Source organism: Humulus lupulus, chromosome 5 (genome assembly GCF_963169125.1).
Source record: "Humulus lupulus chromosome 5, drHumLupu1.1, whole genome shotgun sequence".
Taxonomy (NCBI): Eukaryota; Viridiplantae; Streptophyta; class Magnoliopsida; order Rosales; family Cannabaceae; genus Humulus; species Humulus lupulus.
The window spans coordinates 29,811,388-29,838,938 of NC_084797.1; the positions used below are offsets into that span (position 1 = coordinate 29,811,388).

The 27,551-nt window shown below is 34.6% G+C and overlaps 1 protein-coding gene, 1 long non-coding RNA gene and 1 other non-coding gene across 4 annotated transcripts; 2 read left to right on the forward strand and 1 right to left on the reverse strand.

The window, feature by feature from the left end:
* The first annotated feature begins 9,557 nt into the window (after positions 1-9,557).
* On the forward strand, positions 9,558-9,663 carry LOC133781205 (small nucleolar RNA R71). The gene has a single exon (XR_009869994.1). It is a non-coding gene; the product is annotated as a small nucleolar RNA R71 (small nucleolar RNA).
* A 6,801-nt stretch (positions 9,664-16,464) lies between these two features.
* Positions 16,465-19,729, reverse strand: LOC133834699 (short-chain dehydrogenase TIC 32, chloroplastic-like). Of its 2 annotated transcripts, XM_062264381.1 has the most exons (8): positions 19,528-19,721; positions 19,153-19,384; positions 18,872-18,951; positions 18,646-18,799; positions 18,233-18,311; positions 18,029-18,113; positions 17,745-17,791; positions 16,465-17,006 (listed from the first exon to the last, which is right to left on the reverse strand). In XM_062264381.1, the coding sequence occupies exons 1-8, from the start codon at positions 19,631-19,633 to the stop codon at positions 16,830-16,832; spliced, it is 960 nt and encodes a 319-aa protein (XP_062120365.1). In that variant the 5' UTR covers positions 19,634-19,721; the 3' UTR covers positions 16,465-16,829. The 2 variants fall into 2 exon arrangements, with proteins under 2 accessions (XP_062120365.1, XP_062120366.1); XM_062264382.1 differs by lacking the exon at positions 17,745-17,791 and having other exon boundaries at positions 19,528-19,729.
* A 1,067-nt stretch (positions 19,730-20,796) lies between these two features.
* Positions 20,797-21,614, forward strand: LOC133834700 (uncharacterized). Its single transcript, XR_009893411.1, has 2 exons — positions 20,797-21,023; positions 21,407-21,614. It is a non-coding gene; the product is annotated as an uncharacterized LOC133834700 (long non-coding RNA).
* The last annotated feature ends 5,937 nt before the right edge of the window (positions 21,615-27,551 follow it).

Consider the following 27,551-nt stretch of genomic DNA (forward strand, 5'->3'; position numbering starts at 1 on the left):
CTTGATGTTTAGTTTGACATAAGATCGATTATAACTCGATTTATTCGTTTCTGCACTATTTTTTCACACACTTATGCTGATCTTTGCTAACTTTTTATATCGTACTCTTTTTGTAGCATATTGAAGTGGCACAACACATGCTTCGTATATGTTGCAAGTATTTTCCCACGACATATCGTCATAATGCTGTTGTGATGAACATTTATTTCTTACAAGTGATACCTGCCCGATATGATCATTGCAAGAAAATTGTTGACAAAACAAAGTACACATGGGATTCTGACGTTATGTCCATGTTGATCGACATCGAGAAACAGTTTCTGACATCTTGGGGAGGAATTAATGATGTATAATTGTCCCAGAACTATGAACAACAACATTGGTTTGCCATTGAAGCTTCTATTTCTAGTTGTACAATCCATGGTGCTTGTTGTTTCTTTTTTCTGTTGATGCAGAGTAAACTGTTCACTGATAGTTTGATGCTGAAGATTCCTGCAGCGGGATAGAGGCTGCATCAGTTCACATGATGTCGCAAACAAGAACACGAGCTCACTCAATCAAAGAGAAGGTAAAAAACATCATCTTCATACTATATTTGTTTCTAAGTAAAATTATAGTAGTGTACACTTAATGTCTATATTTTTTTTACAGTGGAGATTGTGGTGTATATGCTGTCAAGCATATTGAGCATCTCGTTGTTGGCCTTCCATTGGAAACCATCTGCGATGAAAATATAGAGGTGTTCAGGAACAAGTGGACGGAAGACTTGTGGTATCAAAATTTGTTACCTTGATGATTGCATATATACATTGTCTTTACATGTGTGGTTTTTTGTTTAGGGTTCGGTTGTTCACATTTTTTTGTAACTTTCATATGGCTGTTATCGAGCTATATCGAACTATTATCGAATAATATCGAACTAATATCGAGCTTTAATCTAGCACATATCATTTTCTTATCCATTATCTAGCTGTTATCGAATTAATATCGAGCCATATTGAACCATTATCGAACTAATATCGAGCAATATCATTTTCATCCTCATTATCGAGTTGTTATTGAACCTCTATCGAGCAATCATCGAGCTAAGATTTGAAGTCAGTTTAGAAGCTAAGTTAACAACCATATTATCGAGTTCATATCGAGCTAACATCGAGTTCATGTCGAGCTACAATTGAGCTCATCAAGTTTACATCAAGCTTAACATAACTTTTAAGAAAAATAAAAGAAAAAATAAGTGAAAACAAGCTAAGTTATTAATACAACAAGTCTAAATGAGAAAAAAAGTTTATAGCCTAGCTTTGCATGTAGCCCTGTTGTGGCCAAGACCACCACACATACTACACTTGCGTTATTTGTGAATGATTTCGCCAGAGTGTGGTTTGTCTTCCTTCTTCCTACCTTTTTCTTCTTCGACCGACCAACTGGTTGTTTTTCAACGGGAACCTCAACTTGCATTTTCTCTATGTTCTCTAGAACTTCCCAATTGTTCTCGTTGCCAGTTGGGTAAATTTTTTCTTTGTAAGAACCCCTCCACATCTCAGTAGTGTAATATGGAGAACACAGTGAGTAAATGTTGACACCGTGCAGGATGACTGCAGCCACACCATGAACACAACAAGGGTAGCCCAGTATTTGAAACATGCTATAGGAGAATGATTTTGTCATCAAATTCACCTCACCATCACCTTCTGGGTCTACCACATGAAATTCGAACTGTCCAAGACGGTGGACTTTCAAGTACCTTGAATCATCCGCAATGCCTGAGACATCTTATTTAATGCCCAAATCGTGACAACCACTAAGCGGTGGTTGTAGTATAATCGGGTAGTCGATCCACAATGAGGTAACCTAAAATTAAAAAATTAGTAGCAAATAACACAAAAAGTTAGTGACACAAAATAAATAAAAATGATGGAAATGAAGTGAGATTTGAGATTTTGGTAGTTTCTTTTTAATGAAATAATAAAATGAGGTAAGTGAAACAAATTTAAGGGAAATCAAGAGTTAGGAAATAGAAAGGCTTCAAGAATCATCCATATGCTTGTTTAGTTACTTGGTTACTTGAATTACAAAAATGCACAAGTAAATAGTTCACATCCCAATATTTACTTGGAAAATCTAACATTAAAGTCCATATTCTTTTCTAACAAAAGTTCATTTGAGTTATAACGTTATTTACTTTAAAAACACAATGTTAATCTTATGAAAAATCTAAAAATGACAAAACACCCAAGGGTAATAATGCAATAGAAGAGTAGACATAAAATTTTGTATCAATATTAATTTTACTAATTAGAATCACATAGAAAGAGCATGACTAATCCTATATACTATTAGCACAAGTAAATAAAGATAACAAGATAGAAAATAGGGATTAAAGAACATAAATAACTCAAACACATTACATTAAAGACATAGTAACTCAAAGTAGCAGAATAACATCACTAGCATATGAAATCATCCCTAACATTCCTAGGAAGATTAGGCCATTATGCTCATGATTCTCACAAAATTCTAAGAAGAAAATATGTGAAGAGAGTGAGTAGAAATTTTGCTATAGTTTCTTTACTCTAAAAATTACATAGAAATTGTGAAAGAAGAGTTCCCATTTATAGAGGGAGAAAAAGACTAAAAAGAAATTAAACAACAAAATGAGGTTTACAAAATAAATCTGAAATATTAATAATAAAATATGATTTTGAAAAATCAAATCTTATTATTAATATTAACCTAGGTATTTTGGTGTATGGTCATTTTTCTCTTTTCTAAAATACCACAAAAACATGAGCTTTATAGCTCAAAATAGTAATGTGCAAGGCCCAATACCCACAAAATATGAGTTGAAGGTGACTGGTGGCAGAAGTGGGTTTTGACCCATTCCCAGCCAATGGGGAGGCACCACGTGGCGCTGGCTAGGAGAGGAGAAGGCAGATGGATGCTTCGGATGGGTTGCTGCTGCGTTGGGCGTGCTGGGCTTGTTGGGCTGCTGGGTTGGGCCTGCTGCTGAGATGCTGGCTTTGTTTGGGCTGAGGCCACGTTGGGTGCATGGCTGAAGGAGGCCAAGCTGGGATGCGTGGCACGAGGGAAGCACGCCAGGTGGTGCGTTGGGGAGAAAGGAAGGAGGAGGCTGGGCCTTCGGGCCTGGGCAACAATTCTTCAAAAATGCCATTTTCTTCATCTTTCTTTTTCAGTTTTAACTATTTCTTTGTTTCCTCTTTTTATTAATGTCCAAATGCAATTTATTTCCTGAAAATTAAACACAAATCAAATTAAAATTAATATTTTCAATTATAAAATATATTACAATAAATTCATGAAAATATTAATTAAAACTTAATTTATTTTACACTTTAAAACTAATGAATTGGCATTTTTTAGCACTAATCACAACCCCTAAACAGCTTATTGTTAATCCCTAGCAATTCAAGTGAAAAATAAAATTATCAAGTTGAATAATCAAGTCAAACCAAGCAAAATCATCTAAGCATTTTCAAAGTATCAGCAAGAAGTCAGAAATTACTATCTAAACTACTTCAGTTGCAATTCCAGAGTTGTGTGTGTGTGCACCAAACCATGTTCTTTTATAGCAAGTCATAACACAAATAGTATCGAAAAATCTCAAAAGTATAAAGCTCTCAACTCCAAATTCCTCACGGGCATTGAAAGTATTTGTATGGGAATGATTACACTATTGGAGTTGGAAATGTAACAGTTTACACTCAAATGAAAACAGATAAACTTTTTAGGACAATCAATTTGAACAAATATTGATCACAAGATAGACATATCAACTTATTGGAATTCAAATGACAAAAAATCTTTGGGATTTACATGAAAAAACTCAAAGAACAGAATGACAACTAACTAGAAATGATAAATAAGAAAATGAACTATAATGATAATAAAATTGTTTTGTTTTTGTTTTTGTTTTTTTTAATACAATTACACAAAATTATAGTAATAGAAATATATATATATATATATATTTAACAACTACAAAATAATAGAGGAAAATGTTGCTCTTGTTCTTTTTTTTTTTCATTTATTTATTTCTTTTTCTTTTGTTTTCTTCTTCTTTTGTTTTCATCATTCTTTTCCCTTTTTTAAATTTTTTTTTTGACGAGAGACAACACACAAATAAAAAGGAGAATACAAATAAAATACACTAAATGGAATAGAATATTAAAGTTTATTACAAAGACTCATTCTTATATGAAAAATATCCTTCTAGTAAATGTCATGTTTTAAATTCCAAAGATGTGACTTTACCAACTTAAATGATCAATAAAAGTTTAAAAAGTTGTTTTCTCAACTCTCACAACTCACCAAGAAATGAAAAACTTTAAACTTGAAATTTCTCTCAATTATTTGTGTTAATAACCAATTTATCACATGTTTGGAACGTGCACAAAAGAACTCTGAAAATCACTTCTTAATAGCTAAACATAGTAAGAACTGACTCAAACCAACAAGTTACTCATGCTTGAATAATTTTGAGAAAATTTGACTTAAAAATTCAACAAGACAATAATGTTTTCCAAATGAATGCTAATGACACAACAATAAGATTTTCCAAATGAAAGCTAATGCATGCTCACCACCCCCAACCAAAAATCAAACAGTGTCCTCAATGTCAAAATGAATAATCAATGAAAAGTGTAAGGAAAGAGAACACCTGGATGATGACCATGTTCATGAGGTGAGAGCGAAAATAGCCTGGTGACAATATCCCAAAACAAACAAAATACAAAAACGAAAAACATACAAAAATGAAAGAAAGACAGAAAAATAAAGATAAGATAAAAAATAAAAATAAAAAGAACAAACAAGCAAACCATTCAAAACTTCAGAGTGTATAGATTGGGTCCTTAAGAAGGACCTCTTCAACATGACTCACACTCTCAATGTAATGCTTCAGTCTTTGGCCATTGACTCGAAAAATTCTCCCATCGGTTGGGTCCTTGACCTCAACAGAACTGTTGGGAAATACTTACTTCACTACAAATGGACCAGTCCATCGCGATCGTAGTTTACCAGGATGCAAGTGCAAGCGAAAATCGTACATATGCACTTTCTGATTTGGCTCAAAGTGTTTTCGCAAGATTTTTTTATTGCGAGCGATTTTCAATTTCGCTTTATAAATCCTGGAATTGTCATATGCATCGTTTCTCAACTCCTCAATTTCGGACAACTGGAGTTTGTGATTGATACCTGTGGCATTCAGATCAAACTTTAGGGCCTTGATAGCCCAATACGCTTTATGATCGAACTCGACAGGTAAATGACAGGCTTTTCCAAAGACAAGCCGATAGGGAGACATCCCAAGAGGGGATTTGAAAGCAGTGCGGTATGCCCAAAGAGCGTCTAGAAGACGTGTAGACCAATCTTTGCAGTCGGGATGTACCGTCTTTTCCAGAATGTGTTTTATCTCCCTATTGGCTAACTTAGCTTGACCATTAGTCTGTGGATGATAGGCATTTGCAACTTTATGAAGTACACCGTACTTGTGCATAAGAGCCTCAAAGGATCGATTGCAAAAATGAGTGCCTTGATCACTGATGATAGCGCGAAGAGTACCGAACCTTGATAACACATTTTCTTTCAAGAATTTGACAACTGTAGTGTTATCATTGGTTCGACATGGCACAACCTCGACCCATTTGGAAACATAATCCACAGCGAGAAGAATGTAAAGGTAGCCAAAAGAAGGTGGAAAGGGTCGTATAAAGTCTATCCCCCAAAAATCAAATATTTCGATAACAAGAATTTGGTTCAAAGGCATCACGTGCCGACGGGATAAGGAACCTAACTTTTGACACCTTATACAAGAACGATAGAAATAATTGGTGTCTTTGAACAAAGTGGGCCAGTAAAGGCCGCATTGTAAGATTTTTGCAGCGGTTTTCTTCACAGAGAAGTGGCCACCACAAGTATCATTGTGGAAAAAATTTAGCACCCTAGACACCTCATCATCGTGGATGAATCTTCGCATGATTTGGTCGAGGAAATACTTGAATAAGTATGGGTCATCCCAAAAGAAATTGCCCACCTCGACCAGAAATTTGCGTTTGTCTTGTGAACTCCATACATATGGGAGTTCACCTGTTACTAAGTAGTTTACAATGTAAGCATACCATAGAAACTTAGCAACAAAAATCAATTGTTCATCGGGGAAATCATCATGAATAGGTGGACCATCAACGGGATCGCTAAATTCAAGTCGGGGCAAGTGGTCCACGATGACTGAATGATCCACCGTATTAATCGCGCCTTAGCATCCTTTTTGGAAAGGAAATACTTAAGGGCAGAGTGATCTGTGAAGATCGTAATAGGCGATCCAATCAAATAAGATCGAAAATTGTCAAGGGCAAAGACGACGACAAATAACTCCTTTTTCAGTAGTGAAGTAGTTCATTTGAGCACTACTGAGAGTTCGACTTGCATAATAGACAACAAAAGGTTTCCCCTCCCTTCGTTATCCTAGCATAGCTCCCACAGCAAAGTTGCTCGCGTCACACATGATCTCGAAAGGAAAACTCCAATCAGGTGACTGAATGATGGGAGCGAAAGTGAGTGAATTTACAAGCGTTCGGAATGATTCCTCACACTTAGGTGTCCACTCAAAAGAGACATCTTTGGCTAGGAGGTTGCTTAGCGGACGAGCAATCATTGAAATTTTTTGTATGAACCTCCTATAGAAACCAACATGACCAAGGAATGACCTAATGTCTTTGACAGTCTTAGGAGTAGGCAGGTTGGAGATAAGGTTGACTTTAGATTGATCAACCTCAATTCCTCTTTCAGAAATAATGTGGCCTAAGACTATGCCAGAAGGTACCATGAAGTGGCATTTCTCCCAATTGAGCACAAGTCCTTTCTTAATGCATCGTTTTCAAATAGCTTCAAGATGAAGAAGACATGTGTCAAAGGAGTTTCCAGAAACGGTTAGGTCATCCATGAATACTTCCATGGATTTTTCAATCATGTCACTAAAGATGCTCATCATGCATCTTTGGAAGGTAGCTGGTGCGTTACACAAGCCAAATGGCATACGCCGGAAAGCAAAAGTGCCAAAGGGACAAGTGAAAGTGGTCTTATCTTGATCCTCTAATGCAATCTCAATTTGATAATGGCCAGAATAGCCATCAAGAAAGCAATAGAAAGGATGACCAGCTACATGTTCAAGGATTTGATCAATGAATGGGAGTGGAAAATGTTCTTTGCGAGAGGTGGCATTTAATTTTCTATAATCAATGCACATGCACCACCCCGTCACAGTTTTTGTGGGAACAAGGACCCCTTTTTCGTTTTGGATCACGGTGACACCAGATTTCTTGGGCACGACTTGAATTGGACTGACCCATTTGCTATCATCTACTGGGTAAATAATACCAGCATCTAGCAATTTCAAAACTTCATTTTTTACAACTTCTTTCATCGTGGGGTTCAGTCGTCTTTGAGGGTCTCTTCGAGGGATGGCTTCGTCCTATAGATTGATTCGATGGGAGCAAATTAAAGGTCTAATACCTTTGATATCAGCAAGCGTCCAACCTATCGCAGATTTATGCGTTCGCAGTAGCTCAAGTAACTGCAATTCTTGAGAATTTTGAAGGTTGGATGAGATGATAACTGCAAAGGTTTCACCATCTCCCAAGAAGGCATGTTTCATACCCTCGGGAAGTTGGGTCAATTGAACAATTAGAACCTCTTCGGCTGAAGTTTTCGGCTACGCCCTCTCACGAGGTAGCTCTTCAAAGCGAGGTTTCCAAAATTGAGTCCTTCTATTGCGTGAGTCTATGCGATCTAATATTGCAAAAGTAGACTCAAGAGAACTGAGACTTTCGTTGTCAGCAGAAAGAAAAGTTCATCAAGATTATCAAAGTTGCTTCGCAAATGAACCTCCTCGGGAATTAAAGAGTCAATCATGAATGTTTGATAGCATTCATCATCTTCTCGGGGTTGTTTCCCGATGTGGAAGATATTGACTTCAAGAGTCATGTTTCCAAACGGTATCCTCATTAGACCATTCCGACAATTGATCAAAGCATTTGCAGTGGCAATGAATGGTCTTTCAAGGATAATAGGAATTTTAGACTCCATGTTTACCACAGATTGGGTATCAAGAATAAGAAAATCCATGGGGTAATAGAATTTTTCAATTTGAACCAATACATCCTCAACAATACCCATAGGCTTTTTGGTGGAACGGTCAACAAACTGTAACACAACAGATGTTGGCTTCATTTCTCCAAGACCAAGTTGCGAGTATACGAAGTAAGGCATGAGATTTACACTCGCGCCAAGATCAAGTAAGGCTTGGCTGACTTCATGGGTCCCAATTTGGCAAGAAATGGTGGGACAAACGGGATCTTTGTATTTCGACGGTGCCTTTTTTTCAATCACCGCACTCACTTGCTCAGTCAAGAAGGTAGTCTTCTTGACATGGTGCTTCCTTTTTGCAATGCAAAAATCCTTGATGATTTTGGCATAAGTGGGCACTTGTTTTATGATGTGAAGCAAATGAAGATTAATCTTCACTTGTGTCAAGTGCTCAAGGATTTTAGCTCGTTTATCAAGAAGTTTTCCAACAGGTTTCAAAGCTTGGGGAAATGGTACTTTCGGAGTGGCATTGGGCGGTTGATTTTCGGAAATGACTTTTGGAGTACTGGGAGTGTTGGATTTTATGGGTGGGTCTTGCAAAGTTTTACCGCTTCTCGTCGTGATGGCATTTACTTCCTTGACATTTTGATCATTAGAATTTGAAGATTGGGCCATGTGTTGGCCTTGAACATTAAATTTCGGTTGGGAAGGAAGTTTGCCTTTTTTCGGAATGGCCAATGATTCAGTCAATTTTGAGAATTGACATTTCATTTCTTTCATTTCTTCCATCATTTGGTGATTCAGTTTGGATTGTTCCTCTATGAATGCATGAAGAGTATTCTCGAGAGAATTTCATTGTGGATGAGCATTGTATTGAGGTGTAGAGTACGCCTTTGATGGTTGAACTTGTTGGTCATTTCTCCATTGGCCTCCAGAAGATTGAGCTTGGTTGGAATCTCTCCAACTGAAATTTGGGTGGTTTCTCCAACCAGGGTTGTACGTATGAGAGAATGGCTTGTTATATGCCCCTAAGGCATTGCATTTCTCCTCATAAACCCCCCTCATTTCATTCAAAGCTAAGTAGTCCTTAGCTAAATGCTCCATCCCTCCACAAACAAAGCAAGGTTCTTGCAGTTCCGCTTGAGTGATCATGTGCGGTTTTTGGCCATTTTTCGTCATTCAGACCTCAAACTGGTTTTTCAAAGCTTCGAGTTGGGCCTTAACACTATCCTCTTCTCAAAGTTGATAGATCTCAGATGGTTTGTGTCAGTTGGTACTATCAGTAGCACTTGGACCAGTCCAGGTGTGAGATTTTTTTGTGGTTTCTTCAAGATATTCAAGAGCATCGTCTGGTTCTTTTTTGAGGAATTCACCATTGCATAGCATTTTTACAAACTGGCGCTCATGAGTCGTGAGGTCTTAATAGAAGTAACTGAACAAACGCCAGTTCTCATAACCATGGTGCAGGCACTGATTTAACAGATCTTTGAATCTTTTCCAAACTTGATAGAACGTTTCATTGTCCTTTTGGGAGAATATGGAAATCTATTGTTTTAGACTGTTGGTCTTATGGCTAGGGAAATGTTTCAGAAAGAATGATTTGGTCTTCTCCTCCCATGTTCCAAAAGACCTAGGTCTCAAAGAGTATAACCAACTTTTGGCTTTGTCCTTCAAGGAGAAAGAGAAGAACTTCAGTCGCACAGAATCGACATTTTTGACTCAGTTATAGAACGTGGCTACTACCTCCTCAAATTCTCTAATATGCATGTATGGGCTTTCGTTTTCCATTCCATGAAATGTGGGCAAGAGTTGAATCATGCCAGGTTTAAAGTCTAATGTGGGCATACTAGGAGGGAAGATAATGCATGAAGGCGTGGAAGTGCGAGTAGGATGGAGGTAGTCATTGAGAGTTCTTGGTTGGATTTCATCATTGCGAGCCATTGCGAATAGATTATTATCAGTAGAAGTTTGCGAAGAAGTAGGATTGGTGGAAGGAGTTCCGGAGGGAGTGGCAGATAAATTGGAAGAAGTGTCACTGGAAGTTTCGTGATGATTCATCCACTCTCGGAAATCAAAATTAGATTTATTTTATGTCTTTATTTTTTTTTGATTTTTTTGTTAATTTTTTTTGTTAAACTTGTTCCCAGGTAGATTTGGAGGTTTTCGGGTGATCTCCAACGCCTTACTAGAACTCCCCGAGGTTGCTAAGTAAGTATGGTGGATCACAAGTCAACCTTTTCGACCAAACAACCTTTAAGCAGAGTGAAATTGCTTATTTTGACTGAACAAACTTGGTTTTCTTATAGTAATAAGTTCAACAATGTAATAGTGCAAAGGTAGATGCTCGAAATGTTCCCAGGCCGATTGAGAAGGTTGCCAAGGTACCGCTTTAGACCCACACTTGCCCAGACAGAACTCCCCGAGGTTCCTAGGTAAGTGTGGAGGGTAACGCTTTCACAAACCTTATTTAACAACCATTATTTCTAGACAGAACAATATCAGTTTCTACCATTTGTAATGTTACACAATTGTTCCCAATACTAAGTGTTTTATGATTGAAATTTTATGATCAATTTTATGTTGTTTTTTTTTTGTTTGAAAAACCTAAATTCTAAAGAAAACTAAGGCAAAGAAAGTAAAAGCCTAAACTAAGCAACAAAATAAACAACACAAAAATAAAATAAAGAAAAGAAAATTAAAGTGAAGATAAATTAACAAGCTTAATCTTTTTTTTTTCAAATATGTGTTAAACTAAAAAAAAATAAAAATAAAAATAAATTAAGAAAGAGAAATGAAGTAAGAATTAGCAAAAAAAGAAAAAAAAAGATAATTATATAAATATAAAAAAAAAGAAAATGAAACAAAAAATAGAAATAAAAATAAGAATAAATATTTTTTTACGTTTTTTCCCTTTGTAGATATGTATATATATTTTTTTATTTTATGGAAAAAAAGAAAAAAGAAAAGAAAAGAAAGAAAGAATATATATATATATATATATATATATAAATAAAGAAAAAAAAATTGTTTATGATTTTTTTTTAGTTTTTTTTTCTTTTTATTTTGTTATAATAATAATCTAATTAGCTAAAAATTAGTAAATAAAATAAAAAAAAAACTATACAAACATAATATTTATTCCAACAAAAACACAAATAAAGTTACCAACATTTTTGTAAAAATTTCACTAAACCTTTGAAAACTACCTCACCGGCAACGGCGCCAAAATTTGTTTAACGCCCAAAGTGACAACCACTAAGCGGTGGTTGTAGTATAATCAGGGAGTCGTTCCACACGGAGGTAACCTAAAATCAAAAGATTAGTAGCAAATAACACAAAAAGTTAGTGACACAAAATAAATAAAAATGATGGAGATGAAGTGAGATTTGAGATTTTGGTAGTTTCTTTTTAATGAAATGATAAAATGAGGTAAGTGAAACAAAAGTAAGGGAAATCAAGAGTTTGAGAAATAGAAAGGTTTCAAGAATCATCCATATGCTTGTTTAGTTACTTGATTATTTGATTTACAAAAATGCACAAGTAAATAGTTCACATCCCAACATTTACTTGGAAAATCTAACATTAAAGTCCATATTCTTTTCTAACAAAAATTCATTTGAGTTATAAAATTATTTACTTTAAAAACACAATGTTAATCCTATGAAAAATCTAAAAATGACAAAACACCCAAGGGCAATAATGCAATAGAAGATTAGACATAAAATTTTGTATCAATATTACTTTTACTAATTAGAAGCACATAGAAAGAGCATGACTAATCCTATATAATATTAACACAAGTAAATTAAGATAACAAGATAGAAAATGGGGATGAAAGAACATAAATAACTCAAATACATTACATTAAAAACATAGTAACTCAAAGTAGCAAAATAACATCACTAGCATATGAAATCATCCCTAACCTTCCTAGGAAGATTAGGCCATTATGCTCATGATTCTCACAAAATTCTAAGAAGAAAATATGAGAAGAAAGTGAGTAGAAATTTTGCTATAGTTTCTTTACTCTAAAAATTACATAAAAATTGTGAAGGAAGAGCTCCCATTTATAGAGGGAGAAAATGACTAAAAAGAAATTAAACAACAAAATGAGGTTTACAAAATAAATCTGAAATATTAATAATAAAATATGATTTTAAAAAATCAAATTTTATTATTAATATTAACCTAGCTATCTTGGTGTATGGTCATTTTTCTCTTTTCTAAAATACCACAAAAACATGAGCTTTAAAGCTCAAAATAGTAATGTGCAAGGCCTAATACCCACAAAATATGGGTTGAAGGTGGCTGGTGGCAGAAGTGGGTTTTGACCCATTCCCAGCCAATGGGGAGGCACCACGTGGCGCTGGCTGGGAGAGGAGAAGGCAGATGGATGCTTCGGATGGGCTGCTGCTGCGTTGGGCGTGCTGGGCTTGTTGGGCTACTGGGTTGGGCCTGCTGCTGAGATGCTGGCTTTGTTTGGGCTGAAGCTACATTGAAGGAGGTTGAAGCTACGTTGGGTGCATGGCTGAAGGAGGCCAGGCTGGGACGCGTGGCGCGAGGGAAGCACGCCAGGTGGTGCGCTGGGGAGAAAGGAAGGAGGAGGCTGGGCCTTCAATTTGGGCCTTCGGGCTTGGGCAACAATTCTTCAAAAATGCCATTTTCTTCATTTTTCTTTTTCAGTATTAACTATTTCTTTGTTTCCTCTTTTTATTAATGTCCAATTACAATTTATTTCCTGAAAATTAAACACACATCAAATTAAAATTAATATTTTCAATTATAAAATATATTACAATAAATTCATGAAAATATTAATTAAAACTTAATTTATTTTACACTTTAAAACTAATGAATTTGCATTTTTTTAGCACTAATCACATCTTTATCATATATTGTTGCTAATTTGGATGTGCACTTCTCTACCTCCTCACAGTTCGCAACAAACCATGATTGAATTATGAAACGAATGAATTCCACAAAAGTAGTGACTGAGAAGGTTCTTGCGATTCTAGTTTTGTTGTTGAAGCTTTCAGCGTAGTTGCTTGTCATTACATTGTATCGATTCCCAGGAAAGTAAGCACGAGTCCACTTATCGAAGCCAATACCCTCGAGATATTGAGCCATGGCAGGATCCATTTGCTTTATATTGTTGAGAACCTATGAAATTTTGACTTCTGAAATGCATATGCCGCATTCCACATCTCCTTGTGACAGTGATCAGTCTTGAACTTAGCGATTATATTCATACTTATGTGATGGTAGCATGCACCGAGGTAGGCATCAGGGAAGACTAACTCAAGAGCATGAATAATGCTAGCATGCATGTCGGATACAAAGGCCAGATTATCAAAAACTCCAATTTTATAATGAAATACTTCCAAGAATTATGATTCTCACTGTCCATAATTGCTAACGCAATTGGATAAATGTGGTTATTCGCATCCAATGCAACAACACATAACATGTGGTCACCATACCTTGACTTCAAGAAAGTACCGTCCACACATATAACAAGACGATATGATGTAAATCCCATTCTACAAACTTCAAGTGAGCAGAAATAGTAAAGAAAGCGACTGTCCTCTGTGACAAAATCAGTTATTGTACCTGGATTCTTTTGCTGTAGCATGTACAAGTAAGAATGTAACTTGGAGTACGATTCTTCAGGTGTCCTCTTGACATAACCGAGTGTCTTCTCTCTGCATCTCCAAGCCTTCATATAACTCATATTGATCCCAAAATTATAATTCATATCCTCCTTTATGCTGTTTTCCGGGTAGCTAGTGCCATCAGTAGCATATTTGTTCTTGATAAGGTGCCCAATGACCTAAGGTGCTACTTGATGGTGGTCTTTCTGTCGCAATTCTAGTGAGCAAGTATGTACACTATTATAAACAGTGATCTCAAACTTCTTCGATCGCGCTACTTTTTTCCCCCTTATTCTCCAACCACAACCAGGATCCCTGTAAGTGATATACAACATATCAGTACCAGACTTCTTAACCATAAACTCTAAATTATTCTTCATTGCGAAGAGAGCCGCTTTGGTTTTCAAATCCATCTTGTTCTCAAAAGTCTTCCCAAGGTGTAGTTCTCCCAATGGTACACCGGATGAGAGTGTTTCAGATCGACTAGAGGCCATGATATCTTCTTTTGTAAACATGAGACCACTCCATCTTCTGTTGAACATATTGGAATGTTCCCTGTATTGTTATATTATGTTCCACCTGGACGACTAGAGCTGGTGCCAGGTGTTCAACGTCCTTGACTTGGTGGGTTCGCCCGTGCAATATGACGTACTGGCTGTTCTTGTACTTGTTCGACTTGCAAATCACCAGACATGTCAATCGACACTTCTGCACTATAATATGTCTTTGAATCGTACCCTGAGTTCTCATTATGTTCAACTACTTGATTGTTATTCACATAGGGGCCGCTCATACTGGTTGTCCCTCAGGTCACCAATAGGACCTCCTAAAGTATTAGCTGCTCCCTCAGGTCCGAGAGTGGAAAATTGATCTGCAATGACAATCTTCTTAACAGGAGTGACACACAAAGCTAACCTTTCATTAGATGTTACTCCTAAGAATGCACATACACAAAGATCACTTTCAACATGAACGGGTGTAAATGGTTGGTCGCCGCATGTGTAAGGAACCTACAATTTCAACCCATGCATCTGTTTATCAACTTTAAGTTCCTTGTGCAATATGTCAAGAAGTTGCAAGTACGTTACAATATCCTCCATCAGTATCACCATGCATTGAGGGTCCTTGAAAATCCACTTATTCCCTTGTAATTCCCAAACACCATTGTAGTATACAAAAACGTAGACAATGGAACCTGTGTTGGAAAAAAAACATAGAAATTGTTAAAAAAAAAACTGCCAATTTTTCATAAAGCCATGAAAAAAGAATATTATCGAGCTTCAATCGAACTCTATCAAGTTATCATCGAGCTCTCATCGAGAGCTTATCGAGCTAAAAGTTCTTAAACGAAACATAAACCTAATCAAAACCTTCATCGAACCCCTATCGAGCACTATCGAGTACTCACCATTGAGCCACAATCGAGCTGCATCGAACTCTAAACATTTCTGCCAATTATCGAGCACATATCGAGAAAACAATTACACAAAATATTCTACGGTCCAATCGAACCCTTATTGAGTTGCCATCGAGCACAATCGAGCAACAAAGCCTAAAACTATTGAGCTATGATCAAACTATATTGAGCAGCATCGAGCTCATAAAAGAACCTTCTTCTACATACCATCAAGCCCCTATCGAACCGTTATCGAGCTCCTATTGAGCAAAAAAGTTGCAGCAAACCCAGAAAAATGCAAATCGCGAAATCTCTCTAAAAAAAATCCAAAAAACACACCAATATAGGCTCAGATCTGTTCGAAATAGCCAAAAAAATATAAACAAACAATACCCAAAATATAAAATGAACAATTTTCTTACCCATGGGTTTTCTCTTCCAAAAATCCTCAAAATGGATGTTGCCTTTGATATTAGCAACTTTACAGAAACAATAGAGATGACTAACATCGATTTTGGCAAGAAAATCATACAAATCCGTGGGTTTTAGGGAGGATTTCGTGAGAATGAGAGAGAGAGAGAAAAGAGAGAGGAAGAAAATGTTTTAGGATTCTTGATATAATGAGAGGAATATTTTTAGTATGAGATAAATATTTAGCATCAAATTGAAAAGATTAATAGTGGTAGAATTTTTTTAGTTCTATTAAACAAACACTATTAAGTATGAATAGTGAAATTTTCTTTTTATTTTCCTATTTAAAGTGCTACCCCACCCTTTCTTGACCGGGAGTCATCAACTATCACAGCTTTTTTTGTTTTAAAAAAAATCAAGTTGGTATTGAAATTCATTATCCAACCCAAGCCTGTAATAAATATACAATCTAGTGCCATTTTTGAAAAAAAAATTAAAAGATTTTCCTAATAAATTTTTAACTCAACATGAAAATTAAAAAAAAAAATTAAAGAAAAAAAATGATAAAAACACAATATTAAAAAAAATTATTTTAGGATTAGATGTACTGAGGTGCTTGATTTAAAAAATTAACAACCAAAATGGAGAAAACAAATGACATGTATATTTTTATATCTAATAAAGGTCACAGTATCTAGTACAATAAAGGTCACTTGCATTTTTTAATTTATAAGAAAAATAAAAAAACTTAGAAAGGATACTAAAAAAGTTATAATAAATATTAGTATAATTTGAATTTGTGGTACGTACTTTATTTAACGTAAATATAATTTTTATTTATTAAACTATTGAAATGAGAGTTGTCACTCTATGACAGTTATAAACAAAATGGGAAGACAAAAATAAAGAAGACATCATGTATTTTCAAATTGTTTCCACAACAAGCTGCCCTCATTGGCACATAAATATACAAATGGATCGTTATAATTAAATTTTTGATAATTACATCAGCTAATCCAACAGAGTAAATTCAAATAAATTCGACATATAATCTAATTAAAATTAGATACAAAATATTTACTAATTGGTATTGGGTTGCATAGGTTCCAATAACTTGGTATTGAATGTTGAGCACTACTTTTTGACTTCCATTACCATGAAACATGTCAAACAATCACATTCTCCAGATTGGTGCATTTACAGTGAATAAATCCAACTTTTATTTTGCTTTAGGCATATAAAAATACAACATTATAACATTATTTCAGCTAGGATACATTACCACGTTTGTCAATCAAATCTGAGCTCAAGTCCCAGAGTTTTCTTGCCAAATTGGGATCATTAGCTAGTGAGCTCGCTTCTGCTATGTTACTGTCTGCAAAATAGTAGCCGCTCTTCCCTTTCACATCTGGATGTAATGCCACATAGCACGTGGTTGCCGCACCCTACTCGCACCCAGTGACAGTCATAATTATTATACAATGGGGCCAATATTTTTTTTTAAATGAAGATTATGCGAATATAATAAGGGCAAATGATTTATTTTTTAATTTTGTGAGGCAAATATAAATTTATACATATAGTTATATTAATTTTTCTCAAAAAAAAAAAAAAACATTAAACTAAAAAAATTAGGCCCCCTAGCTCCATCATTATTCACACCATTTGAAAAAATAATAAGCAAAGATATATATATATATATACACTATAATAATACATGTACATCTATATTCTTTATCTGAATAAGCCTCCAAAAACAAACATTAAACTAAAAAAATGAGGCCCCCTAGCTCCATCATTATTCACACCATTTGAAAAAATAATAAGCAAAGATATATATATATATATATATACACTATAATACATGTACATCTATATTCTTTATCTGAATAAGCCTCCAAAAACAAACATTAAACTAAAAAAATTAGGCCCCCTAGCTCCATCATTATTCACACCATTTGAAAAAAATAATAAGCAAAGATATATATATACACTATAATACATGTACATCTATATTCTTTATCTGAATAAGCCTCCAAATAAGGATTATTTATACTTGTATCTAAACATGTATATTTGTAAACTTCTCTTTCATCAAAGCTATTTAATCAAACTTTGCATATGAATGGACACAAGACTAGTGCACCTAAAGAGATAGCATCGACATCTTAGTATCTAGTTACCTGCTCAATATTTTTCATAAAATATTTACCAACTAAGCCGGCAAGTGCTGCATCAAATTTACAAGAAAAGAACAACATTAGCCATTCAAGCAGAGAAAAATATATGCATATGTGATTAAGAATGGTGAAAATAATTATTATGAGTCAAGGCTACAAATTCACAGTTTCCTTCTTTGTGTCTCCACAGTGGGGTGCTGGGGGATGCTAGTACGTATAAATGGGATGCAGAAAAGAAAAGCTAACACTAAGACGCAACAAGGGGGATAGACATAATAAGTTGTTACCGCTGACAAAGCTGTGATGACGGAAAAGATTAGTGAAAATTGCTCCTGGATGCAGTGAATTCGCTGTCAGGCTCGCCTCTTCTTCCTGTTTAGAGGAACAGAGAAAACTAATGAGTAGAGGAAAGCCAACTGTACTTTGATTACCAAATAATAAGATCTGACGTATGTTCAGTTGTTTTTTATAACAGTGAATTAGAGTCCTACCTTCAGCCGTCGAGCAAGCTCATTTGAATGCAAAACATTGGCAAGTTTTGACTGGCCATATGCAGATAGACTGTTATACCTGTCAATTAAACAAATTCAAACATTTAATTCTGAAAGAGCAAGCTTATCAAGTTCCTTAATGGATTATGCATATTATGACCCATATCCCTTTTTTTAAACTATGCTCCTCACCTATATATTTAAGGAGCAAGAAACTACAACTATTGCTATGTGGGTACCTAGGAAGGTTTGAACCTCAGACTCCGCAAGAACAAACCGTAGACCTGATTGCTTAGGTATGACAAATTAAAGCACTTATTTTATCAGAAAGGCAAAAACTTTTCAAACACAAAGGAACTCAACAAAAGGAAACCATGCTCCAGAGTTAGACTATCTCAAATGACTATTGTTACCCTGATTGATCGTTGATTTTGTCAAAACGAATCCCTTCTTTGTAAGTGAATTTATGACGGCGGGATGAGACATTCAGAATCCTTCCTTCTCTCTTACATTTTAGTGCTGTTCTTCTAATGGTCTCCAACAAAAGATTTGTCAAAAGAAAATGGCCTGCAGAAGGGGAAGAATATCAGACTGATCATTGAATGTCATTTTTTGCCGAGTGAAAAGAATGTAACTTACCTATGTGGTTGGTTGCAAATTGCAGTTCTATGTTATCTTTGGAAAGCATGAATGGTGTTGCCATGATTCCAGCATTATTACTTAAAACAAGGAGTTCAAAATTAGTGTCTGTAAAAAAATCTATCACAAATGGAAAATTTTGTCACCCTCAACAACAAAAAACAATATTTGAGAAGAAAGAGACATTAAAAAAGCATACACAGAACCCAAATGAAAGAGACAATAATAACATCAATCAAAAAAATGAAATGTGAAATAGAACTAACCCCATTTTATCTTACATGAGAATGTTCAATGGAAGGCCAGAGGAATTGAATTCTGCTGCAAATTTTCTCACTGAGGCGATTGAGCTTAAATCCAACTCCATGGCATTAACTTTTGCACTAGGGTTTTCCTTAATTATTGTTCCTTGGACCTCATTACCAGCAGTCATGTTCCTAACTGCCATAACCACATGGACACCACGTAATGCAAGAACTCGGGCAGTTTCAAACCCAATACCACTTGATGCTCCTGCAATATTATTCACCCGAAAAATATAAACACACTTAAATTTAAGTATCACTTAATATGAATTATATTGTTTATTATTCTGATAAGGAAATTCAACCAGTTACTTGTAAATATTTATACATTTCGAAAAAAAAAAAGTTAACCTGTAACAATGGCAGTGAGGCCAGAGCCATCAATCCCTTCAGTAACTTGTTCAGCTGTGGAAGACGCCGAGAACCCGGATGCCCCTTTTCTGTCAAACCACCACATCTCTCCCTTTCTCTTTTTTAGTCTCTCTTCTGTTTATTCATGCACTAATTTTTTTTATAGGTCCCACCCAAAATTTATTTTATATCTACAAAACTTATAAAATATGTATCACATAAGTTCAATTTATTAAAAAATAGTTTATGAAATACACATTAGAAAATTATTTATAACTCAATTAATTACAAAAAAATTAAATGAATCATAAATAGCTTTTTACTCGGCCATAAATCACTTTCTATTATGCATTCTATAAACCATTTTTCTAATTAAAATGAATTATGTGATATACATTTACTAAATGTAGAGACTTAAGTGATCCAAAATAAGATTTGGACACTAAGGTGATTCTTTTAAAAAAAAAGTAAGGTCATCTATAAACCCCTATTAATAATATGGCATTTGAAAAGTTAATAAATATTAATATGACTTTTTCATAAAGCCAAAGTTGATAAAAAAATGTTATAATTAATATAATTTCTTTTGCAATTAAATTTTAAATTTTCCCATAATCTTACAGTGTGAACTTTCTAAGCGTAATACCCTTTCAAACGCAAGAAATAAAATTCAAGAAACCACAACCTATCTGAAAAGCTATGTGATGGACTCTGCATCTCCAGTTACTGCCTTCGATTTCCTCGTCATCGTTGTATAACTTTCACTTCCGCCGACCAGCTAGAAGAACCAAAGCTTGACCACCATGTTTTGCATAATCAAGAAAAAAAATCATCTCTAACTGATCTTTGTTGTGATCTTCAAGATTAATTGATAATTTTAATTGAACCAACATTGAATATCTTATCGACCATTTTTTCTTGTTGTATACATCCTCCAAGATGACGACAAAATTCATCAATGGTCATCATATAACCTAAAACAAATAAGGACAATAATAAAATCCAATATATATTTATAGGGTAGTTCTCACAGCAACAGATTTTTTTTTTTAAAAGCTGACACGAGTGAGGGAGGAGAAGACTGATAAAAGTTAAAAAAAATTATTTTTTTTTAATTGAAGAAGACTGTGACAAAAGTTGAAAAAAAAATAATTTTTTTTGCATGCATCATTCAAAGTCTAAAAAGAATATTATTTTTATTTTATTTTTTCTGATTCTCTGGTATCATGTCGTCACAAAAGTTGACAAAAGTTGAAGACTGTATGTACTATAGAAGTATTGCATGCATCAAGACCTTTAAGTTGGGAAAAAGAAGAATTGATGACTAATTTCCGACTTTCACTCCATATATCAAATGATGAACATTTGCTGGAACTCTGAAACTTGGTTTCTGCAGATACCAGCGGACAACTTAGATGACAGGAAATATTTTTGCCTTGAAATTTTCCATCTAGCTTAGAATGGGATTAGTTTTTTCTCCAGAAACTTGCTGCATTGTAAGAAAAAGGATATGAAGTTTTCCCCTTCCTTATGCTTATAAAATATTATGGTGAATTTGAAAAATACATGTTACTGATTTTTTTTCTCAATTAAAATTTATCCTCTCTTTTGTTATTGCATGATCTTGTTAATGATTTGCACACTGATGAATTGATTAGTTTGTTAAAAGAGACATTTGATCATTCTGTTATATCTCATGGAGGTTTGCATATTATGCTATATCTTCTATAAGGATTTTGCTTTATAAACTGAGAAACCACTGATAAAACCGAACCTTTTGGATATTATTGTGTTCTGCAGTGTTAATAGTGGCGTGCAAAAGTTATTCTTGTAAAATCATGTTTCTTATTTCTTATGTATCTTTTACCTATTATGACAGATACCTCGATTACTCTCTGTGTTGTGAGGAAGCTATGTCATGCTATCTTGTTACATAAGAATTTCTAAAGGACCACATCCTTTATACAAATTGGTAAACCATACCAATTTGGCTCTATAAAACTCTCAAAATGGTTTATACATGATACCAGAGAATCAGAAAAAATAAAATAAAAATAATCAACTTTTTAGGCTTTGAATGATGCATGACTTTTGTCACAGTCTTCTTCAGTTTTAAAAAAATAAAAAAATAATTTTTTTTTTCAACTTTTGTCAGTCTCCTCCCTCACACGTGTCAGCATTAAAAAAAACCGTACAGCAGAGCTACCCTATATTTATATAGGTAATAAATCTTAAAACTCGTGAATTATGAATTTTGTACATAAAATCTGGTTTATGCAAAAGTTAGGTTACCGTAAATACTAGATAAAAGGAAATTGTAATTGGTTATACTATTTTGCCCAATTTTTAAGCTTGAATGCCTAATTAATGAATAAATTCGATTTGATATACAAAAATCTAATACAAAAAACACTCCAACACATGCATGAAAACATATTACAACAATAAACAAACACTCTTGAAACTAGTTGCACTATTATTCATTAAAAAAAAACTAGTTACAAATATGGTCTGATCATACATGTTGATTTTTTATTGCACAATGTTGTTGTATGCCTTAAATTATGTTGCTGGATTCCTTAAATTCAAGGCAACAATTAAGCCTAAGAAGAAATAAAATGAAACCCAAGTGTAACTGGTTACACATTTCAGAAAAATAAAAAGTAATAATAAACCAAAACCAAAAACTCTAACACTCAATATTTTATGTCAATCTAACATAATCTCTTATGTTTTATGTAATTGGTTACAAAAGAGCACTATCAACACCGTATCGTACTAACTTATTGAAAAAGAGGTAATTTCTTAGTCGGCATACATGAAAAAACATGCACTTGCATAATGTTACAAGAAGATGAGATATCTTGTTGTCATGCATTGATTGTAATTGCAAAAAGAAGATTGAGTTGCTATGACTGTTGCTCCAAATACTACTAAACATCCACAATGAGAGCAACATATGAAACAAATGTAACCCATTGCCCAATGAGAGTAAATGGAAACTACCTAAATATCTAGAAAAATAGTGCTACCACCAAAGGGAAGCATACCACCTAGAAGGCCTCAAAAGAGAAGGATAAGATAAAGAAGAGAAACCAAAGTTCTAAACAAATGTGAGGATGTGGAGAGAGGGGACACAACCAAAAAACTTGCATGAATCCACCAATCCCAAGGCAACCAAAATAGAAAAAGCCAAGAAAACCTAGATGTTGATTCTTTCAATTGATTTTTTCTCTTTTAAGAAACATTGCAATGTTATTGATCTCAAAATTTGGATGAATTACTCATAGAATTTGTACAAACGTTACACTAAGAAGTACATGATAAATAACAAGATTATTCTTGATATTTTTTTATTAATAGTGTATTAGCCTTTGCAACCAGTTACAACAAGTTGTATTGAAACAAATGTAACTGGTTTTGTTACACTTAGACTAATAATGGATTTCAATGAAACATATGTAACTAGTTACACTGAAACTGTTAACAGAAAATCAGTGTTACAGTGAAACCATTAACAGTTAACTAGTTATATTGAACTAGTTACAAGAACAAGTTATATATGTAATTGATTCCGCTGAAACCATTAACAAAAAACAAGTTACAACAAATTTCAATGCAACATATGTAACTGGTTACACTGAAACCAGTAACACATATATGAATTCAAAATTACATATGGGCATATTGACATTTTATTTTGAAGCAAAAAAGAAAAAGAAACATAAATAAAAAAAAAAGCAACAAAATAGAACGAGGAAATGCAAACTTCATTTAAGAACTAAAACTAGTTACAAAATGTATTTATCTAAGGAATATATCATAAAATAATACCAATTAAATTGCTCAACATTAATAACATAACTAAAATGATAGGGAATAAACATTACTTAAAAGAGATAATTAGTTCAAACAATCATTGAAACAAATCACACAACTGTGATTAACCTTTCTGTTAAATAAAAAAAAAACAACTTCAAAACTATAACTATACATCAATATTCCCCTTGCCCTTCTTCCTATAATTCTTCTTTTTAGAGCTCCAAGATAACCATAATGAATTTTCTTAGTTGCATAGGTAAATAAGTATTCAACAAGATCATCGCAAATAGTCACCTTGAAGGAATGCACTTCCTTTGAAAGCTTCAGTTGATTTGATTTCAGAACCTTAATTTCATCTTGGTTCTTCTTCATAGAAGCCTCAAATCTCTTTAACCTTAACCCCCTCAGAAAAAAGAATTAAAAGCATAAAGATAAAAAAAAAAGGAATTGACACAATAAAATTGAAAAACAACAACAAAACAAAATTAGTACAAAACAAAGAGATAATGAACACTAACCTGGTCCCTTGACATAGAAGCCTCTGGTTTCTTAGAAGGAACCTCTGAATGGCCTTTAGAATCACTGACACTCTTGACATACTCTAAGTGATCTTTTACTAAAATGTAGTTTTGTCATTCATTTATTAGTTCATTAATTAGAGTTGGTCAATATTACCGTTTTACCCTTAAGTATTATTAATTCACTAGTGAATAGTTAATCTATAATCAAATTATAGATTTGAGCTCAATAACTATTCAGTTCCAGAATTAATCTTTAAGGGAACCAATATTCGATCCGTTAGGAAAATATGGATTCTATATTATTGTAAATCATGTTCCCAGCTATTCATGATATTGAATCTCCAAAACAAAAGTAATTAGCCTCATTATACTAAGAAACCTTAACGAGTGAATCAAAAGATCCAATAAACAAAAATAGGAGTTCATGAATACTTAGGATTTAGACTTGTTGACTGCCTTTTTCGCTATCAACCTAAAGATGATAGATTAAAGAAATAAACAACAAGAACACAACTGTTTTTATGTGGTTCAGGCTATAAAAGAGCCCTAGTCCACGAGTCTTTGGTATTAAGGAGATTGGAAGCCTGTTAGGGCAAGCTCCAATGGAGTTTTCTCAGGCATCGTTTATATTGCTCTGAGTACAAGGTTATATTTCTCTAAAAATTCTGAACCCTTTACAACGAGACTTCCAACCCTATTTATAGAGGCTGTGATCATTAGTGCTAATTTTCTGTCATTAATACATATTCTCCTCGTTATTGGGTTATTAATACCAAGTTAATGCATTGGGCTGCATTAACTAGAGACCACGTCCCAAGAGATATACGCGGGGCCTGATGTGTGTCGTATGCTGTATCAAATTTAAATATATATATTTATTTTACTCACTTACACCAGCTACTTCAGTATAGCGATAAATAAGGGTTGAACCCACGAGAACTATGATCAAATTATTATTCAAAATAATATTAGACTGAAATTAAAAAGGGGTTTTAGTTTAAATAGTTGAAAACATAAAATGAAATAAATATCAATGATTGAATAACTATGGATATAACGATATTAAAGAAATAGTCAAGAATTACTCTCCACCTTCAACAATCAATCTATCAACAATGATGAATAATATTCCCTATTCCTAATTAAACTATTAACCCTGCAGATAACACTTAAGCAGTCAATTATCCCAGTTTCCCTAATATACGTAATTAAAGCTAAGCGCTCTTAATTAACCCTTTTTACCCAGCAATAAGCCCATTAAGCATGCAATCTATTTAACCTAGTAAAAGCATTACACTTTGTGGAAACAGGTTAATCTAGGCAACAAATTCATTAAGCATGCAATTCATTTAACCTAGGTTCTATTTCTCATCACAATTAAAATACCCATCACAATACCTTAATTGCAATTTATCACTTTACTTAGAATCCTAAGCTATTTGGTGACTAGAAATCCTAAGATGATAGTAGAGCAATGCAAAACCTTAATTAGTGGCCATCTAAATAAGATTTTACAAGATCCATGACATTCAAATAGAAAAATAGAAGAAATTTAATATAAGGGAATAAAAGGAATAAAATTCATCAATGCATTCAAGATCTCATGTCTAAGGTTTTGAAATAACCCTTAACTATAAAGAAAACTACTCCATAATCATATTCATATTCATAAACATAAATATTCAATGAAAATAAAAGAGTTTTGAGAAGAAAGAAAAACTAGATTGAAGAATATAGATGATGATGTTTTTTTCCTCCTCCTCTGCTGCTCTAGCCTCTAAAAATCGCAATCCAAAGTTATCATAAAAGTTAACCCTAATCCCTTTTATAACCCCTTAAAAATTACATTTAAAAATTAAATTTTAAAGAAAAATTTGTTGCACGGCCGCTGCCAGTGATTCTTGATGGCCGTGGCCACGGGTCATATTCAGGGCCATGTTCGCGCAGAGGCCGCGGCCAGGAGATCATGATGGCCGCGGCCAATAAATGCTGGTGGCCGCGGCCATTGGTCATTTTCTGCTCATATATTTTTTTCTTCATAATCTCCAACTTAGGCTCAATCCTCGGGTTTAGGGACTTTGAAAACACTTCAATCTCGTTCAAAACTTTATTTTCTCGAGTCCTATCATTGCACCTTCAATTTTAACCACAAAATTGTATCAAATTCATCAATAATACCTTATAAAATATTTTATGACTTAAAAATAAAAAAACTTGTAAAACAAAGCTAAGAACACCTAAAAACACTTTAAAGGAACATTATCTAAATGCGAAAGGATAAAATATATAATATCCAAAATACCCTTATCAGGGCCCACTGCAAAAAGTTACCTACTTTATGGGGAACATGTCCCTGGCGCTGTGAGGGCATGGCACATGTATTTCCTTGTTAGGCGACGTAGTGGGAGTGAAAATTGTTGAGCCATACTTTTGACAACATTGTAGACAAATCCTAAAAAAGGTTGTCAGACGATCCTCTGACGCTGTAAACATGCACTAGTTGACACCTGGCTAGTCCTCTAGGTTCCGAGGACAAGGTCTTTGACATGGAGGACAGTTGCTTGCAAAGAGCTCGAGGACTACTAATTATTCCTTAGGGCACGACCCCAAACAGGGACGCCTGTGCCTTGTCTTTACTCAACGGCCGTGGCCTTCTCTCAAGATATCCACCCTCCGAGGACTGACCGCGGGGCATGGACTCACTTGAAGAGACACGCACCTCCGCCATGTGTCCTGCCCACACAGGTTTATGATTGCCACGTGTCCCTTGGTGAAAACACACCCAACATTTGCCCCCCAAGTCTCTATTTGTCCTCGGACAGTGGAGACTTAAAACTGGGGACAAATTGAATAGGCCTCAGATGGAAACGTATGAACTTCTTCTGATGTCCATATGGGATTTTTTGCCACGTGCTGAGCCCTTATTGTTGGGCCCATAAATCCGTGCAATTAATGAAGGGTTAGGTCTATGGTCCAAAACGTCTTTTTCGTACCCTAGGTGTCCTTTCAGCTTATACTTGAGGTTTTCCTTTTCCAATGATAATTGTAACACCCTGGATAACCCAAGACTATCACACTGTGTACTTTAAATAGTGATTAACTCGCTAAACGAGTCATTAGGTTATAAACGTGCATCTAGGTGTCGTTAACAAGCCAGGGTGAAAATCTTTGTCAAAAGGAATGAATATATTCTAAATTTTAAACATTAAACTATACATGGGCCCATAAAAGCATTTACAAAGTTATTTACAATCCAAAATGGTCATTACAGTATAAAAGTTACAACCCCCCGACCTAAGCGGTAAAAATAGGGTTAAACCCTAGTTCCCCTGAGAAACACCTTGGCCGTGGTGGTCAAGCGGCCACATATGTACACATCACCACCTAAGCTCTCCACTCAAGGATGGGCGAGCTTTTCTTTCCCTTTACCCGCACCACATAGCACCCGTGAGCCAAGACTCAGTAAGAAAGCTTATTACTGCATGCATACAATAAAATAAATCATTATGGGGCTTGCAGCCCTAATCAGATGGTGACTAATGAGTCACTCTCGGGGTAGGTGACTAATGAGTCACTCTTGGGATAGGTGACTAATGAGTCACACTCAGGATAGGTGACTAATGAGTCACTCTCTGGGGCTCAGCACCCTAAGCCATGTGACGCTTCAGTCACCTGAGCCTT

Coding starts and splice junctions, on each gene's coding strand:
- LOC133834699 (XM_062264381.1), bottom strand. CDS start 19,633: ATGTGGTGGTTTGACAGAAAAGGGGCATCCGGGTTCTCGGCGTCTTCC. Junction 19,385..19,527: donor CCTCACTGCCATTGTTACAG/GTTAACTTTTTT, acceptor ATAATATTGCAG/GAGCATCAAGTGGTATTGGG. Junction 17,007..17,744: donor TTATGAAAAATATTGAGCAG/GTAACTAGATAC, acceptor GGGTGCGAGTAG/GGTGCGGCAACCACGTGCTA.